General features: G+C 34.6%; 1 protein-coding gene across 6 annotated transcripts in view; it reads left to right on the top strand.

Moving 5' to 3' along the window:
* Nucleotides 1–17,978, top strand: part of EVI5 (ecotropic viral integration site 5) — a 190,663-nt gene that overhangs the window by 114,719 nt on the left and 57,966 nt on the right. For all 6 annotated transcript variants that reach the window (XM_045801783.2, XM_087866105.1, XM_045801782.2 and 3 more), the window contains 2 exons: nucleotides 116–274; nucleotides 9,530–9,676. In XM_045801783.2, coding sequence (XP_045657739.1) covers nucleotides 116–274; nucleotides 9,530–9,676 — 306 coding nt within the window. The remainder of the gene's footprint in view (nucleotides 1–115; nucleotides 275–9,529; nucleotides 9,677–17,978) is intronic.

Raw genomic sequence — 17,978 nt, 5'->3', positions numbered from 1 at the left:
AATAATGTATATACAGTGATAAATATAGTACTGGGCATGAAATAAGTGCCAGGAAAGTTAGCTCTTATTTTGATACTGGGAATATTTGTTGCAATAGAATTTTTTTGTCTTTTAGCGCCACTTAGCTCGTACTACTGGAAGGTGGAAAGACCCACCTAAGAAAAATGCTGTGAATGAGTTACAGGATGAACTGATGACCATTCGACTTAGAGAAGCTGAAACTCAGGCAGAAATAAGAGAAATAAAACAAAGGATGATGGAAATGGAAACACAGGTATGATGAGAAAGCCCAGTAGCTTAGAAAATACCATTAGCATGGGGCACCTGGGTGGCTCAATTGGTTAAACAATTGGATTCTTGATTTTGGCTCAGGTCATGAGCTCAGGTCATGATCTCAGGGTCATGAGATCAAGCCCCAAATTGGGTTCCACAGAGGGTGTGGAGCCCGCTCAAGATTCTCTCTATCCCTCTCTCTCTGACCCTCCTGCCCCCACCATGCTCTCTCTCTCTCTCAAAAAAAAAAAAAAAAAAATCATTAGCAGATCAAAAGTTTATGCACAGGTTATATCATCCCTAGAATAGAGCTAAAAGATGGATATATGAAACTGTCTCGACTGTAATTTCCTAGCCCAAAGGAAAAGGGCTAAAAATTGTAGTCTTTGATAACAGAGATTTAATGTCTTCTTTGACTCATTCAGCAAAGTTTAAGCAAGTCCTAAAATTACATTTAACTTTGTTGCCTGGTTGCACAACTTGAGAAGAAATATTCATGTAGAACAAAATTTCTCAATCTTTTGACTCTATTAAGATTTTGAACCAGGTGGACTGTCCTGTGCGTTGTAGGATGTTTACCAGCATTCCTGTCCTCTACCCACTAGATCCCAGTACTCCCCACCCCAGGTTGTGATGACCAAAAGCATCTCCACACATTACCAAATGTCCCCTGGGGGCAGAATCGCCCCGGGTTGAGAACAATTGGTGTAGACTGTGATGTGAATTCTGCTTTCTTATGTGTAATTTGGTGACTCTGAGCAGTTAATTCCAAAATTATGCTTCTTTCTTCTCAAGTCTCCCCTTTCTATAATAAATTCTACCTTAAACATACTTGATTTAAGATCTGCAAAATCCTTTTTACGGAACTCATTTGTATTATAAACCACATTTGATTTTTATGTGGTACATTTGTGTGGACCATATTCTGTATTCTCTGTAATATTTGGTTTTCAAAATATTTAGTCAGTAGGGGGCATAGTTAACTCATGTATCATTCTGTATACCTGTGTACAAAATGATCATCCGAACTTGAACATGATAACAAATCTATAAATCCTTTAGGTTAAGTATATCTTGTTTTACATTGTTCAAAGTTATTTTCTTGTATTTTTCATTATAATTAAAAATAGTAAAATTGTGAAAAGTAGAAATATAGCTTTTGTAATGGGAAGTTTTATTTTTATGACAGATTTTATCTTTGTGTATATATTAAGGATGTAAACAGCTTTTAAGCCAATGTTCAATTTTTATTTTATTCTTTTTTTTTTTTTTGTAAGACTTTATCTACTTATTTGAGAGAGAGAGAGCATGAGAGAGCACAAGCAGGGGAGGGGGAATAGGCAGAGGAATAAGGAGGCTCCCCACTAAGCAGGGAGCCTGACAAGGGGCTTGATCCCAGGATTCAGGGATCATGACTTTAGCTGAAGGCTGACACTTAACAGACTGAGCCACCCAGGTGCCCCAGATTTTATTTAAGAGTGATGAGTGAATCAAATTCACAAACATCGTTTTGAGAACTTTTGAATACAAAGCACTGTCCAGCCATCAGAGAACTTAACACCTGAGAAATCAGGCGTGCACAAACTACAATTAATATAATTCGCTATATGACATGATGGTTATTAACTAATCATTTCACACTACATGTAAGTCAAGTCATTATGCCGTTCACCTTAAACTTACACGGTGCTGTATATCAATTATATCTCAATAAAATTAGAAAAATGTATAATTTAGAAACTTGGTAATTAAACAGCTCAGTGGAAACTGCTGTGGAAAATAGGAGGGCAAAATTAATTCCAACTAGATGGCTTAGGGAAAGGCTTCCTAAGGAATTTGTATTTTGAATTGTACCTGATTAAGCGTGATTTTGGATGGCTTTTGCTGGAAGAGGAATGGCATAAGGCACTTTTTCCTAAATGCCAGTGCTTGAACTGATGATGGTCCATATTGAGCCTCCATATTAAGAGATTTGTCCTTGTTGATACATGTAGTTTCAGTTCCTTCATTTTAGTGCCTTTTAGAAAATACCACCTAGGGAGTACACCTTAGTTTATTGAGCCATGCTGTTCTTTCTGTGTACCAGTTTTTGCTCTTACCAATAGTGCTGCTCTGAACATTCTTGCACATGTTCCCTTGCGGATAGCTCTAAGAGTTTCTTCAGGACAGGGATTCTTATCTTTTTTTTTTATACCACGAACCCCTTTGGCAGTCTGAAGCCTCTGGACCCTTTCTCAAAATAATGTTTTTTAATGCATGAAGTAAAATACATAGGATTGCAAAGCAAACCAGTGACATTGAGGTACAGTTCTCAAAATACTGAACAACAAACAAGTATGTGATAGAGCACACATACAGAGACACACCACATGCACATGGCTGGATTCGGGTTTTTAATATTTTGGATTTCTCATACCTACGTTAAAATGTACTATGATTTTTCTTTTGGGGAGACTCTTACCTAGTTTCAGAACAAAGGTTATAGTAAGCTCATGGAATGAATTGGGCTGTATTGTATCTTCTTTTGTTCTATAAAATTTTATGTAAGATTAGAATTACGTCTTACTTGAGTATTTGCTGGAATCCATTCCTTTAAACTGTGTTATCTTTTTGTTTTGCTTTGTGGAAATAGTAACTATCAATCCTACTTATTTAAGGTTATAGATCTTTACAGGTTGTTTTTTCTTGAGTCTGGTTTGATAAAATTTGCTTCCGTAGGAGACTGTCCATTTCATCTGAATTTTCAGATTTATCACTTAGAGCTATTCAGAGTAGTTTTTTAAGAAGTATCTTTTCTTTTTACTGAATCAATATTTGTCTCTTTTTTTCATTTCTAATAATGTTTTTTGTGCCTTTTTAAAATTTTCTTATAAGTCTTGGAGAAGTTTGCCAATTTTTTAGAGGCTTGCTATTTTTATTGATATTTCTGAAGACTGGGTTTTTAATTTTTGTTGGTCCTCCATGTTGTACCATTGTTTTTGTATAATTTAGTTGTGTTCTTTATTATATCCTTTAATTATGTGTTGCTTGGGTTTCATCTTTTTCCCCTTTCTTTGTACTCCTACTTTAGTGTGTTTTCTTTTCTAATATATTTTTTATTCTTCAGTTGCATACTTTTTTGACTTTCCCTTTGATTGCTTCTTTGACTCGAGTTGTTTACAAGTATCATTTATATTTCCAGATATATAGATTTTCTGATTCATTAGTAATTTATGTCGTTATTTTAACTAAACTGCTTTGTGGTCACAGAATGTGGTCTGTAGAGTCTTATTTATATTAGATCAAACTTCTTAATTATTTAATGTTTCTTAATGTATTGTTTGTATGTTCTGTATCCTTTCTAGTTTTTGTGTGTGTCACCTTATCTTTCAAATACTAACTAGTAGATATCTTCTATTGTGATTGTGGATCTGTTTATTTTTGCTTAGAATTATAATTTTTTTGGCTTAAAATATTCTGAGTCCCTTTTAGAGGAACATACAAATATATAATTGTTATTTCTTTCATGGTAAAATGAATCTTATTATGTACTGATCCTCTTTATCCTTCAGGATGCATTTTGATTTAGTCTCATTTGTCTTAATACAGTTACCTAAGCTGTTTATTGTTTAGTATTTGCCTTATATATCTTTTTCCATCTTTTTAATTTCAACCTGTTTATTACCTCTCTGATAAACTGCATATAAGTGGATGTTTTTAAAAATCCAGTCTGACAGACAAATGGTTGTACAACTCTGTGAATATACTAAAACCACTGAAGTATAGGTACACTTTAAGTAGGTGAATTTTATGATGTGTATATCTCAATAAAGCTATAAAAATGCAGTCTCACTCTCTTTTAGGTGTCATATGTAGTCCATGTTTAATGATTCAATTTGGATTAATATCTGTCACCTTGCTAGCTATTCTTTGTTCCATCTGTTCTTTCTTTCTTTTCTTATTCTTCTAGTTTCTTTTGGATTTTGGGCATTTATTATAATTCCATTTTATCTCTGCAATTGACTTATTTATTTATTGGCTATTTTATTTTTTATAATTTTTATTTTGTTATATTAGTCACCATACAGTACATCCCCAGTTTTTGATGCAATGTTCCATGATTCATTATTTGCGTATAACACCCAGTGCACCATGCAATATGTGCCCTCCTTAATACGCAATTGACTTATTTATACTCCTTAACTTTTTGTTGTTTTTTTTACTGATTGCTTTAGGTTTTTAAGTATACATCTAATCACAGCTTGTCTTCAAATAGTATTGTGCCCTTCACATGTAGTATAAGGACCTTACAACAGTATATTCCCAGTTCTTCCCTCTTCTTTTGTGCTATTGTCATATATTTTACTTTTACATATAGTACAGACATATGTGCTACTAATTTTGCTTTAATCAGTTACCTTTCAGAGAAATTTTAAAAAATTTTTAAGGAAGTTTATTTTCTCTTCAAGTCCATTTCAGCATTCTATTTTTTTGTACAGATCCATGTTTCTGTCTGGTGTCATGTTCCTTCTGCTTGAAGAACTTCCTTTAACATTTCTTTTACTGCTGGTCAGCTAGCAGTGGATTCTTAATTTTGTTTCTTTGGGAGAGTATTTCTCCAATTTTAAAATACATATTTGCTGGATATTATATTCTGGGTCATTTTTCTTTGTTGTTTTTCTTCAACGCTTCAAGTTATTCTTCTTGTCAGAAACCATGCAAGCCAGAACTCTGTTGTCATTCTGTTTTTGTTCACCTGCATGTAATGTTTGTCCCTCTGCTTACCCTGAAGGTTTTCTGTCTTGTTTTTAGCAGTTTGGAGATGAAATGACTTGATGTACTTTTTTGTTTTGTTTTTTTTCCTCTGAGTTTCTTGGTCCTCTGGATTTGTGTCTACCATGAAATTTGGAAAATTCTTGGTTATTCTTTCTTCAAATATTTCTTCTGTCCCAGCCATACTCTTTTCTCCTCCTGGGATTCCCATTACACATACGTTAGATTATTTGATATTGAGAGTAACTCTTGGATGTTCTATTCTTTTTTTTCCCCCTCATTATTTGTTCTCTTTGTGTTTCAGTTTCTGTTGACTTAAATATTTCTGTTGACTTATTATTAAGTTCACTGATTCTTTCTTCCACTTTGCGAGTTGTCTGATGAACCATTGAAGCCATTCTTCACATCTATTACTGTGTTTTTCATTTCTAGCATTTCTGTTTGATTCTTTTAATTTTTATTTCTCTGCTGATATTAACTATGTGATCTTGCATGTTTTTCACTTTTCTGTTGGAGCCTTGAGCATATTAATCACAGTTATTGTAAAGTCCCTGTCAGGTAATTTTGGTATCTGTGTCATATGTGAGGCTGATTCTGTTGATTGCTTTGTCTCTTGGTAGTGTTTTGTTTTTTCTTACCTGTTTCTATGCTTTGTAATTTTTTGTTGAAAACTGAATATCTTGAGTAGGACAGTAGACTAAGGTAAGTAGTTTTTATGCCTGGAAATGGGCATACCTTTTCCTCTGCTAGGCCTTTAATGTGGGGGATTTGAGTTAATATAGTCAGGAGTTGGGCTGGGTTTGAGGTTTGTTGTTTCCGTGGTTACCCTCATTGCACCACAGGCTTCAAATTCCTCTAGCACTATCTTATTTTTAGATTGGGGGCTGGTTTGCCAGCAGGTTTTCTAAGTGTCTTTAGGTCTTCCATTTACACAGCGCTTCAGAGAGAGTCAGTCTCCAGAGTGTTCCACTGTTACTTGTTACAGGAAGTTGGAGGGGCAGAAGAAGGGTTCCCCATTTTTCTGATAAAGCCTCAGTCTTAGGCTGCAATGTGTCCCTGGATCTGGAGTGTTTGACTTTCTTAGTGCTCCTACCCGACCACCAGCTGTAGTCCTAGGCCCACAATATAGTCCTGTCCCTTCCTTAGATGTAATGGTTCCCCCAGTGCTCCAGGGGCAACAATGTTTCTTGGCCTGCGAAGGCTATGAAACCTTTTATTTCCTAGAGGAGTCAAGCAAGGCTTAGTGCTCCTTCTGTATTGCCTGCTATTCTCCTCTCTCAAGCCTGTGCTGTGAAGATCTCTTTCTCAAGACTCTCATCAATCTCTTTTGTGTGTACCTTTTGGGGTCCACGAAGAAAAAGTATATAAGAGCTTATGAACTCTGCTTATAAGAGCTTGTGAACCCTTAGGCTTCACACTGTCTAGCCAGCCAACACGTGGCCGGGACCAATTTGATAATATTCTGGCTGAATTATTCGAAACAGCTTCTGGCTTCATCTGCCCTGTCTGTCCTTAGATTGGAGGATAGTTGCTTGCCTTGTGACCTCACCTCTCTGGTTCCAACAAAAGTTGTAAATTTCAAGTTTGGCTGGCTTTTTTTGTTTGTTTGTTTTAATTGAAAGAGTGGGAATAATGCTCTTTCTATCCTACAACCCCATCAGGAATCAAAACTCTTTAAAATGATGTATTTAAAATTGTTTTCTTTTTTCAATTTATTTCTTCCCTTTTTTCTATTTTTCCCCTCCTTTCATGCTTTTTTATTGGATTAATTTAGATGTTTCTTTTTCTGCTACTGCTTTGATTTTTATAATTCCTTTTCTTTTCTGTTAGTGTTTATTACCTGAAAAAAATAAAAAATGCTCACCTGACTGCACAAAGTTTAATGTTGGTAATTATCTCCATCTTCCTTCTAAACTGTGTAAGGGCCTTAGAAGATCTTTATGTGCTCTTCTTCCATCTTCCAGTCTTATATCTTACTATTATTGTACATCTTTTTTAAATCTCCAAATTACTAGGCATTATTATTTTATGGAGTCAGTGCTTATTTGGATTTGTCTATTCGCTGTCTTTTTGCTCTGTTACTTTTATTTAATAGTTTCTCTCTGATTTCAATCATGAGTTGTAAGCTCTCACTTTCTTAAAGGTAAATGTGCTTTTTTTCTCACTCTTATATGATAGTTCAGCTGAATATACTATTGTAGGATGAAATTTATTTTTTTAAGCAACACAAAGTTTTCCTCTTGAGATGTCTGCTGCATATTTCACTTTCCCCCTTAACAGATACTCAGTTTTGCCCTTGATGTGTCTCTTCTTTTCACTAGCATTCTGTTTGTTAAAGTGTATCTTAGTGAAGGCCTATTTCTACTTATCCTATCTAGAACTAGTTGTATTTTCCCAAAATGTGGATTCATATATATATTTTTTCCAGTTGTAAAAATTCTCAAGTATTGTCATCTCTTAGACTATCCTGTCTCACTTTTTTCTTTGTTTTCTATTTTATCCTGCAACCCCCATTAGGTCAATTTTGTACCTCCTTATTCTCTTCTATGTTTCTTAACCTCTTCTGGAACACTATTTCTTCAGTGTAACTAATCTCCTGTTTAACGCTTTAATTAATTTTTAACATTATTGGCTATATTAACTTCTAGAAGTTGTATTTGGTTATTTTTCAAATTGGCTAAATGTGTTTTTTCAAAAAAATATTAGTTATTTACTTGAGAGAGAGAGTGGGGTGAGGAGCAGAAGGAGAGGGACAAGCAGACTCTGCGCTGAGCGGGTAGCCAGGTACCCGGCTCCATCCCACAACCTTGAGCTCATGAGCTGAGCCAAAATCAAGAGTTGGATGCTTAACCAACTGAGCTACCCAGGCACCCCCAAATTTGCTAAATGTTTTTTGATAGTTACTTGTTCTTTGCTTATGTTTTTGCTTCCTCTTTTTATGTCTAATAATTTTAAATAAACTATTTTGTATAAAGTCCTTACATGAGTACTATCTAGAGTTTTAAAAAAATCTGTGCTTGTTATCCTCTTGTCTGTAATTTCTCACTCATTGTCAATTTTTGGTTTTGTTTATGTGTGGAGTTCTATAATTTTGGATCATAGACTTGTATTATGAGGTGGAGAGAGGAGTTCTATCTGTGGGAATTCTTTGCAGCTTATGTTGAAGGTATGTCCCTCTGAAGTGTAGTTATTTGTTTAGGGGTAGGAGGGAAGACAGTAAAAAGTTGTGAAATATTTTGAATCTAAGTACTAAGTACTTGAGTACTAAGAAGTTCACTATTTTGTAGACAGATAGGAAGAGGAGTAAAAGTAAAAATGAAGAAACTCAGAAATAGTAGAAAGTTTTGGAGCTTAAATCTTATTACATGGTGCACATTTTTTAATAAAACTGGAGGCAGGGTCACTTTTTTTGAGTTAGGTAGAATAGGTGTAATAATTGTAACAACCAAGGATTTATTAAGTATCTATTTAATTTCAAACATTATGTGAGACTCCTTTCATAAACTTTTCTCATATGATTCTTCCAAAAAAGCCTTTAAAGTCTAGTGATAATATCTATGCTTGTACCAGTGTACTGAAATTTGATGGGATTAGATAAGTTTAGCAAGGTTGAAGAACTTTAAAATGAGGAGCCAGATTTTCCTGTCTTTGCTTATAAAATCCCTACTGTTTCTTTCAGACCCCTAATAGGATATTTTGGGGTTGAGAGAAATCAGGCTACGGGAAGCCTGCATGGAGAAACTACCTCATGTCAGTCAATTTAAGGTCTCTCTATATTTTTTAGCATGTTCTATAGTTGTAATACATAAAGCAGCTAGCATTTATTGAGTTCTTTCTATATATTAAGCCCTGTTCCATGTAATCTCTCGTTTAATACTGAAGAGAATCAAATGAGAAATAGGGAGTATTTTTATATGCATTTTTCAAATGAGGAAATAGACTCAGAAATATTATAACTAGTTTGCTTAATCACCAAATAACAAGTCAGAATTCAAAACCAGTTCATGTTCCATAAAAAAGACTGTGCTGTACATTGGAGGGATATAGACGTGAATATGACACATTTCATGACATCAGGGATTTTACAGTCCAGTAAATGGTGATGGTACTTTTAAGTCAGTCTGTGCTTTCTTTTGGGAACAGGAAAGAGGAGTTAAATTGATGATATTTCTGTATCTACTCATTTGTCTGACACTGCCTGTTTTGGAAATTAATACCTTCAAGGTCTGTGTAAACATTCTTAAAGTTTGTAGATATTTATTGTATAAACAGAAAATTAGGAAGAGTTTCTAATATGGACCTTGAGTATTCTTTTGGATGACTTGATTTTTAAAGCACGTTTATAAAATTTTTTTTTTAGCATTTAACTATTTGTTATATAAAATCCACCTGTAACTAATGATAGCATTTTATATAATGTTATTGAGGTATAAAATGGGGAGGTAGAAATTTGTTGGTTTTTTAGGGTCTTTAATCTCTGAGTATTTATATTTTTAATTATTAGAATCAGATCAATAGTAACCATCTTCGAAGAGCAGAACAAGAGGTGATTAGTCTACATGAGAAGGTACAATATCTTTCGGCACAGAACAAAGGACTGCTTACTCAATTAAGTGAAGCAAAGCGCAAACAAGCAGAGATTGAATGCAAGGTAAATAGATCGGCTACCTAATGTTTTTGTCAATATAATAATGCCTTTTTGTTTTGTCTCTTCATTATTTTAAAACCAAATAAAACCAAAAAAAGTGAGTTTTATTTCCCACTTTTCCTAAACTTGGTTTGGTGGTTGCTTTCAGACAGGATTAGCTCATCTTGCTGTGAGGTGGATTTCAGGCAGGAAACCTCATTTTCACCCACTTGGTTAACTGCTAGTTTAGGAAATTAAGTAAACCAATTGGTTGAAAACTGATATCTCTTTATAATTTTTCTTTTGACTTGTAGCCCTTTAAAACCAAAGCTTTTAAAATCACAACCAAAAAGAAAAGTAATTTAGAGAAATTAAGGCAATTCTGCTTTGATCGGTATGGTATCAGTAGGCACTCAATATTGATACATGTTTTCTGCGTAGAGAGCAAAAGAAGTGTGTTTGCCCTTGGGTTGGGAAAATTGTGTACATTTCCCATTATTATTTTGACTGGGTTTCCTATTTTTTGTGTTAAGTGTTTGGATTTATAAAGCATCAAAAAGTAGTTGAATGAAAGTAAATGTTTCCTGAAATCAATTTCCAGCATGACAGTGGTGAGAGAGTGAGGGTGGGATGAGGAGGGGGGTGGAAGGAGAAAGAGTGAGTGTGAGAGTAAGAGAGAGAAATAACTAAAGAGATGACTGTGGTCTGAGCATTAGAATAGATTACTGAGGACAAGTTATGGGATTTTAAAATAAACTAGGCATCTATCTTTCCATGATGAGACAGCAGGAATGATGCCCTTTAAAGATTCCAGCCTTGTTATTCTATGATAAGAAATAAGACTTTCAATGGTACATATGAAGCTGTAATTCCATCAACTTGTTCTGGTGTCATTAAAAACCAAGAGTGAAGCTTGAGTGGTTTATCAGTGTCACTGAAATCCAGAGATGAAATTACATCCTAATAAATATGCATGGCTCTTGCAATTTACACTGACAGAAATCTGTAGGCAGTACTGAAATTTGTACTAACTTAAAATTAGTCCCTCTAGAAGGATATGACTAGACTAATTTAAAAATAAAATGATGTGACATGAGGTTATATCAATCTGATTTGTCTTTCTAACATGTGATTGAATTTTTATGATGCCATATTGTCTGTGCTGACTTATTTTTAATAAAGAGCTAAATTTAATCTTTTTTCGTTATTGGTGTAAGTTTTCCTTAAACATAAGTTGGTAACACTTATTGGATTTAATATTGTTCCTCAAATGCCTTAGCACCTTTTAAGCAAAGTAAGGTGTTCTTTGGAAATAATTTGTGGGATTTGCTGATGAAAAATATATATTTTTTATATAAGTAATAGGCTCAGATTCAGAATTTTAGAAAATTTTAAGAAGCAATATGAGATTTTAATTTTTAACTGTTCAGTAATAATTCTGTGAAATTTGTTACAGATGCTGACTCTGATATCTGCCTGTGTGTTTACCCTGTATATTGACTTATTCAGTGTTTTGTAATACTTTTGTAGATTTTGAGAATGACCAGTGTGTTATTACTGTAGCACCTAGTACATTGTAATTAAGTGTATATATTTTACCTTGTTATGCTGGAACAGTTCAGGAACAAACGCTAACTTTTTCAAGGAAGCTAGTCCTTCAATGTAGAAATCTGATTCATTTTCATTTAGTTTTTTTTTTTTTAAAGATTTTATTCATTTATTGGAGAGATAGAGCACATGCAAACATCTGCATGAGTTGGGTGGGGGGCAGAGGGAAAGGAAGAAGCAGACTCTGCCAAGCAGGGAGCCGGTCTCTGGGTGCAATCCCAGGACCCTGAGATCATGACCTTAGCTGAAGGCAGACAGTTAGCCAACTCAGTCACCCAGGCGCCCCTCGTTTAGTTTTGTATGATTATAGCTTATAATTTGTTGATAAATAATTATTAAATTTCATTTTATTTTTCATTTATGTAATATATCCGGATACCGTTTTTAATATTAATGTTATTTTCCCTCTACAACTGAATTTGAATGTTCCAACTTAAAGATGAAAATAGTGTAAGTCTGTGATCTCCAATATGAAAATTCAAAACACTCTGAAACCCAAATGTTTTCTCATAAATTTCGCACAAATTCATTTGGATGGCCATTTAGAATTTTTATTTTATCCCACTTGGTGTGGATATTTATATTTTACAGTTTCATTGTGTTTAACAGTAAGCATAGTATTCATATGGATGCAGCCACTGGATAATACTGATGTATGGTTTATGTATCTTATTATTTTTCTAAAATCTAGAAAATCAGAAATTCTATGACATACCTAGCCCCCAAGATTTTAGTAATGAGATTGTGGGATTTCTGCATAATTCTAAATTTGAAGATTGTAGAAAGATTTTATATTTTCTAGTTCTACATATATAGAGAGATACCAATATAGATATGTATATATCCATGAGAAAACATATATTAATATATATATGTATATATATATATACACTTGTAAAATTGTATGATAAGTAATTTTAAGTGAGGAAAGTCAGAGTATTTTACTATGATTATAACATTGTACATATATGGAGTAATGACAGGAAGGAAACAGGAAGAAAATAAACCTGGTACTTATATATAATATAAACTTTAATAGCTTAATACATGTGCATTTTTTCATAATGCTTTGATTTTTTAACTGAGTATGCATGAAAGCATTACTCACACTCTTTCCCCTTTTATCTCATTCTCCTGACTCTACCACATACCCCTTCTTTTATTTTTTGCTAGGTAACTGCTTTTATTATTTTCTGATAAGTCCTTTCAGAGTTGTTTTTTTTTAAGATTTTATTTATTTATTTGAGAGAGAGAGTGAGTGAGTGAGAGAGTATGAGAGGGGTGGAGGGGCAAGGGGAGAGAGGGAAGCAGACTCCCCACTGAGCAGGGAGCCTGATGCAGGACTCAGTCCCAGGACCCTGAGATCATGGCCTGAGCCAAAGGCAGATGCTTAGCCAACTGAGCCACCCAGGCGCCCCGTTTCAGAGTTTCTTTTAGGCAAATACAAGCAAGTAAAAGAACATAATTTTTCCTTTCACTTTCTTACCTAAAAATTAACATATTGTATGTTCTTCTCTTTGCCTTTTCTGTCACTATGGTGGGGTTTTTTATGTCATTATGTTTTGTAGAGCTTTCAGTATCAGTGTTTCAAGAATCTTCTCATTAGGGACGCCTGGGTGCCTCAGTGGTTAAGCCTCAGCCTTCAGTTCAGGTCATGATCCTGGGGTCCTGGGATCAAGCCCTGCATCAGCTTGCTGCTCAGTGGGGAGTCTGCTTCTCCCTCTCCATCTGCCCCTCCCCCCCCACTGTGCTCTCTCTCTCCTCTCTCAGATAAATAAATCTTAAAAAAAAAAATTTCTTCTCATTAGTTTCTAAGGTACATTGTTTTCCATTGCATGGATGTACTATGGTATACTTAATTAGATCCTTATTGATGGGCACATGGATTGTTCCCAGTGTTTTGCTTGCCACAAGCAGTGTAGTGAATAAGCTTGTACATATATAATTTCAGACATACAGAGTTATATCTACATTCCTTTAGAGGAACATCTACACGTGCCCTTAGATTGTTTCATCAATGAGTAAATGCATTTGTACTTTATAAAATTTTGTCAGATGACACCGCTTAGGGTTGTACCATTTTGTACTCTGACCAAGAGGGCATGATAGTACCTGTCTCTCCATTGTGTTGCTTACAAAATGTACTTACAAAGTGTATAGCCAAACCTTTTCATTTTAAATAGATGTAACTTGAGTATTTTAGGATAGTGATTCTCAAATAGGGATGGGAAGAGGTGAGATTATAAGACTTCAACGAATGATGGCATCTGTTTAGATATTTGTCAAATACTTGGGCAGCCTTTATTTGTCAGTCTTATAGGCACTGAGGATTTAGTAGTGAGGAAGGTGAGCTCAATGTTTAGTGAGACAATAAGTAAAAAATATATAAGATCATTACTAATGTACTATAAAGTGGGCTGTAAGGGGAAGTGGTGATTAAGATGGAGTGCCAGGAGACGGTATCAAAGCTGGGATATGAAGAATAGGAAAGAAGCAGCCATATGAAGAGCCATGGGAAGATCCTGGCATGAAAAGGTTACAGAGTTCAAGATCTAAAAGAAGAAAAGAAGTTGGTTGCTGAGTCTTGCATAAAGTAGAAAGCTAATGAAATAAAACCAGGAAAATAGGTTGGGACTCCACTTCTTACCATATAAAATTTTAAAGCCTATACTAGTGAGTTTGGGTTTTACTCTTAAGTGCTGTGGGAAACCATTGAAAGGTTTTAAGCAGGAAATCAACTATGACTTTTTTTTTCTGCTTTGCTGTATTTGCTTCAGGTTGTGTTTTTTTTTTTTTTTTACTTTAAACTTTGAAATATTTTTGTTTACAGAAAAACAGCAAAAATAGTACAGAGAGTTACCATATACCTTTTAATCAGCTTCTCTTAATGTTAACATCTTACATAACCATGATACATTTATCAGTACTAAGAAATGAATGATGATACAATGTTATTACTAAACTACAGACTTTATTCAGATCTCCCCCATTATGTTTCTGTCTCCTCCAATCTGTGACAGTTTCTTAATGTTTCTTATCTTTCCTTACCTTGATTATTGTCTTCAATAATACTCACCAATACTGGTGAGATATTTTGCAGAATATCCCTCAGTTTGGGATTGCATGTTTTCTTATGACTAGACTGAGATAATGTATTTTAAGAAAGAATACAGAGTTGAAGTGTCCTTCTCAGCACATCGTCTTATGGTTAGTGCTGTTAACCCTGATCATTTAAGTTGGTGTCTGCCAGCTTTCTCCACTACAGAGCTTTTTTCCTTTCCTACTCTGTTCATTACAAGCAAGTTACTAAGTCCAGCCCGTAGTCTGACAGCAGGCAGGGGTGTTAAGCTACATCTCCTCAAGGAAAGAGTATCAAAGAACTTGTGGACATATATTAAAACCACCACAATAATTAACAAATATTTAGAGGAACTATTTTGAGGCCATGCAGGTGTCCTTAAAGTTTCAGCAACTAATTTTAGCATTTATTAAGGGATATTGCTTGTAGCAATTAATATAATTATTTTTTAAAAAAAACACACATACCACTGTGTGTAGAGATAGGTTTGAGGTGGCGTTGGAGAGAGATTTGTTAGGAGATCATCAGGAAATAGTGCAATACTATTTTGTATAGATAAGTTTACAGTCTGTTTTTATAGAGAACCAACAAGACTTGGTGATTATATTGGAGGGGGGAAGGTGAGGGGAAATTTGGGTTTTTTTGCTTGATTAACATAATTTTGTATAATTTATAATATATACCTTTGTAAGTATTATGAATTTATATAATTCAACATATACCATTTACATAAATTATATAATTTTACTTGATTAATATAATTTTATATACTGTTAACTAAAATTTGTAGAGTATAAATGTATTAGTTATCTATTAGTATTTTTAAAATTACCTCTAAAACTTAGTGGATTAAAATAGCAATAAGAACCAATATCCTAGAGTTTTTGTGGGTCAGAAATTCAGGAGCAGCTTAGCCAAGTAGTTCTGGTTTGGAGTCTGTTATGAGGCTGCAGTCAGCTGAAGGCTTAACTGGAGCTAAAGGATAAGGTGTTTTAGGCGGCTCTCTCACAAGGTTGAAAGTTGGTGCTGACTGTTGGAGACATCACTGCCCTCAAGAGAATTTCTCTTAGTAAAGTATTTAGACAAGTGAACAAACAAGCACAATGCAGTATGAGTAGTGCCATGATTGAGGAGGTATATAGGACACTAATGGGAGTTTAGTGTTAGGGTAATGGTTCAAGGAAGGCTAACTGAGGAATGATTAAGCTAAAACATTACAGCTATGTAGGAGCTGAGGAAAGACAATACATAGAGTTCACTGGACAGAGGAAATAGCATGTGTGAAGAGTAAAAATGAGAGGAACAAGAGGTTGCTTGGACTAAAAGAAGTTCACTGTAGCTGGAGATAAGTGTCGTGAGGAATACTGGTAAGCTACGAGGCTAGAACAGTGAATAGGGAGCAAAATCATATAGAATCTAGGACACCAGTATAAGGACTTGAGTCATTATCTCAAGATCTGTGGAGTACCATAAAGTGTTTTAAATAAGGGAGTGACAAAATGATATTTGAATTTTATGGAATATAGACACAGTGATGTGCTGGAGCCAGCCAGTAAAGGCCTGCAAGAACCAATTGTTAAATTTTCAGAAATTTTGACTCGTTTGTTTAAACAGCCATATTAACAATTAAGTTATATAACATAATTAAATTGTGATAGGGCAAAAGTAATAACTATTCAAACTTCATAATTTCCTACTTATTTTTACATTTTACTACTATCTGTGCTTTTGAGTTTATTTATACCCCTTGTATCTGTATGGTGGAAATACCATACTGCACATTTCTTCCCATCTCAGTGTTCAGTAATGTCACTTTGGTAGCTTGAAAGGAGCCATGGTGGGACGATTTACAGCACATAAGTTGTCAAACTACAAATCAGGGCTGAATTTTTTTTTTATTTTTTTAAAGATTTTATTTATTTATTTGACAGAGAGAGACAGCCAGCGAGAGAGGGAACACAAGCAGGGGGAGTGGGAGAGGAAGAAGCAGGCTCCCAGCGAAGGAGCCCGATGTAGGGCTCGATCCCAGAACGCCGGGATCACGCCCTGAGCCGAGGGCAGACGCTTAACGACTGCGCCACCCAGGCGCCCCTGGATTTATTTTTTGTTGACTATCTAGACCAGATGATGGTAGACTATAGCCCATAGCCCAAATCTGTCCGGTTGCCTGTTTTTGGAAGTAAAATTTTATTGGAATATGGCCTTGCTTATTTGTTTTATATTGTCCATGGTTACTTTCACACTGCAGTGGTGGCAGGTAGAATACTTGTGATACACTGTATGGCCCACAAGCCTAAAATATTTACTCTCTGGCTCTTTAAGGAAAAGCTTTTGATGCCTGTGCTTGATTTTTAACACAGGTTAAAGTTTAAAAGTGTGTTGTATCTTCAGCCTATACATTATTAATAGCACAAAAATTTTAAGGAAATTTTCTTTCAGTATTTGGTTACTATTACCAGAATCAACAAAAAACTTGCTCACATTATTAACAAATGAGTGAAATTCTAACATAAGTCTTCCTTGTTTCACTTTCATCTTTTCTCTAACAAAAATATTCTATCAACATGTATATCAAAACTTCACTTATTCCCCAGTTTCAACCATTGGTAGCTTATAGATATAGTTTAGAAAAAAACCAGTGAGAGCATTCTGTGAGAATATAGTGACTACACAGAATGGGCAATGAGTATTGTATATCTTATTATCTGTATGTTGTGTTTTCTATATCCTCTGTATCGGTTTATATTAAAAATATAATAAACTTATGCGTGAACACATATGTGTACACAAGCACACTCACACATACACACACACCCCTAGGAGAAAGCTGATTCCTAGACATTTTTTTTTAAGATTTTATTTTTTTATTTGAATGGGGGTGGGCACAAGCAGGGGGAGCGGCAGGCAGAGGGAGAAGGAGAAGCAGGCTTCCCACTGAGGAGGGAGCCCGCTGTGGGGCTCAATCCCAGGACCCCAGGATCATGACCTGAGCTGAAGGAAGATGCTTAACCACTGAGCCATCCAGGCGCCCCTGACTGTTAGACGTTTCTAGCACAGCAGTGGGTATACATTTGACCGTATGCAAATTGGCAAAATATTTAAAGCAGTATTTGCTTAAAGTGAAGCAGCAATATCATATCTGAGATACAAGAATAAATATAATTTTTTATTTGGAAGTTTAATTATTACACTTATACTAAATTTGTTATTTTTAGAAATTTTGTTATTATGGTACTGTCAGGTGCTAAATTTCTCCTAAGATCACCATGCTGTACATTTTTGATACAACTGATTGCTAAATTTCAACTGAAGTTAATGGAGGAGAAAAATATTTTTGCATAGCATACTTTTCTCTAACATATTTTCTTCATATTTTGTTATTTCTGGATCAATATTAATTGGCAACGATATTGTACACTACAGTTCTGGGGTTTTTCTTTGTGAAATTTTGAGGTGGTAGAATTAAGTACTATGCTTTTCCTAGGCAGGTTAGAATTATGATATAATCTAATTTCTATTCTCTTTTGAAGTATAATGTAAATATTCATTAACATTTATTGCTTCAGAAAAAATATAATTTTTATATATCATCTAGCTAATATACTCTCTGAGTATCCTTCTCCGTTAATCTGTTGTCTT

The sequence above is a fragment of the Ursus americanus genome, chromosome 12, assembly GCF_024610735.1.
Source record: "Ursus americanus isolate L20-20 chromosome 12, mUrsAme1.1.p, whole genome shotgun sequence".
Lineage (NCBI taxonomy): Eukaryota > Metazoa > Chordata > Mammalia > Carnivora > Ursidae > Ursus > Ursus americanus.
Note: the sequence above shows the minus strand (reverse complement) of the source record. Positions and strands in the feature narration are given on the sequence as shown.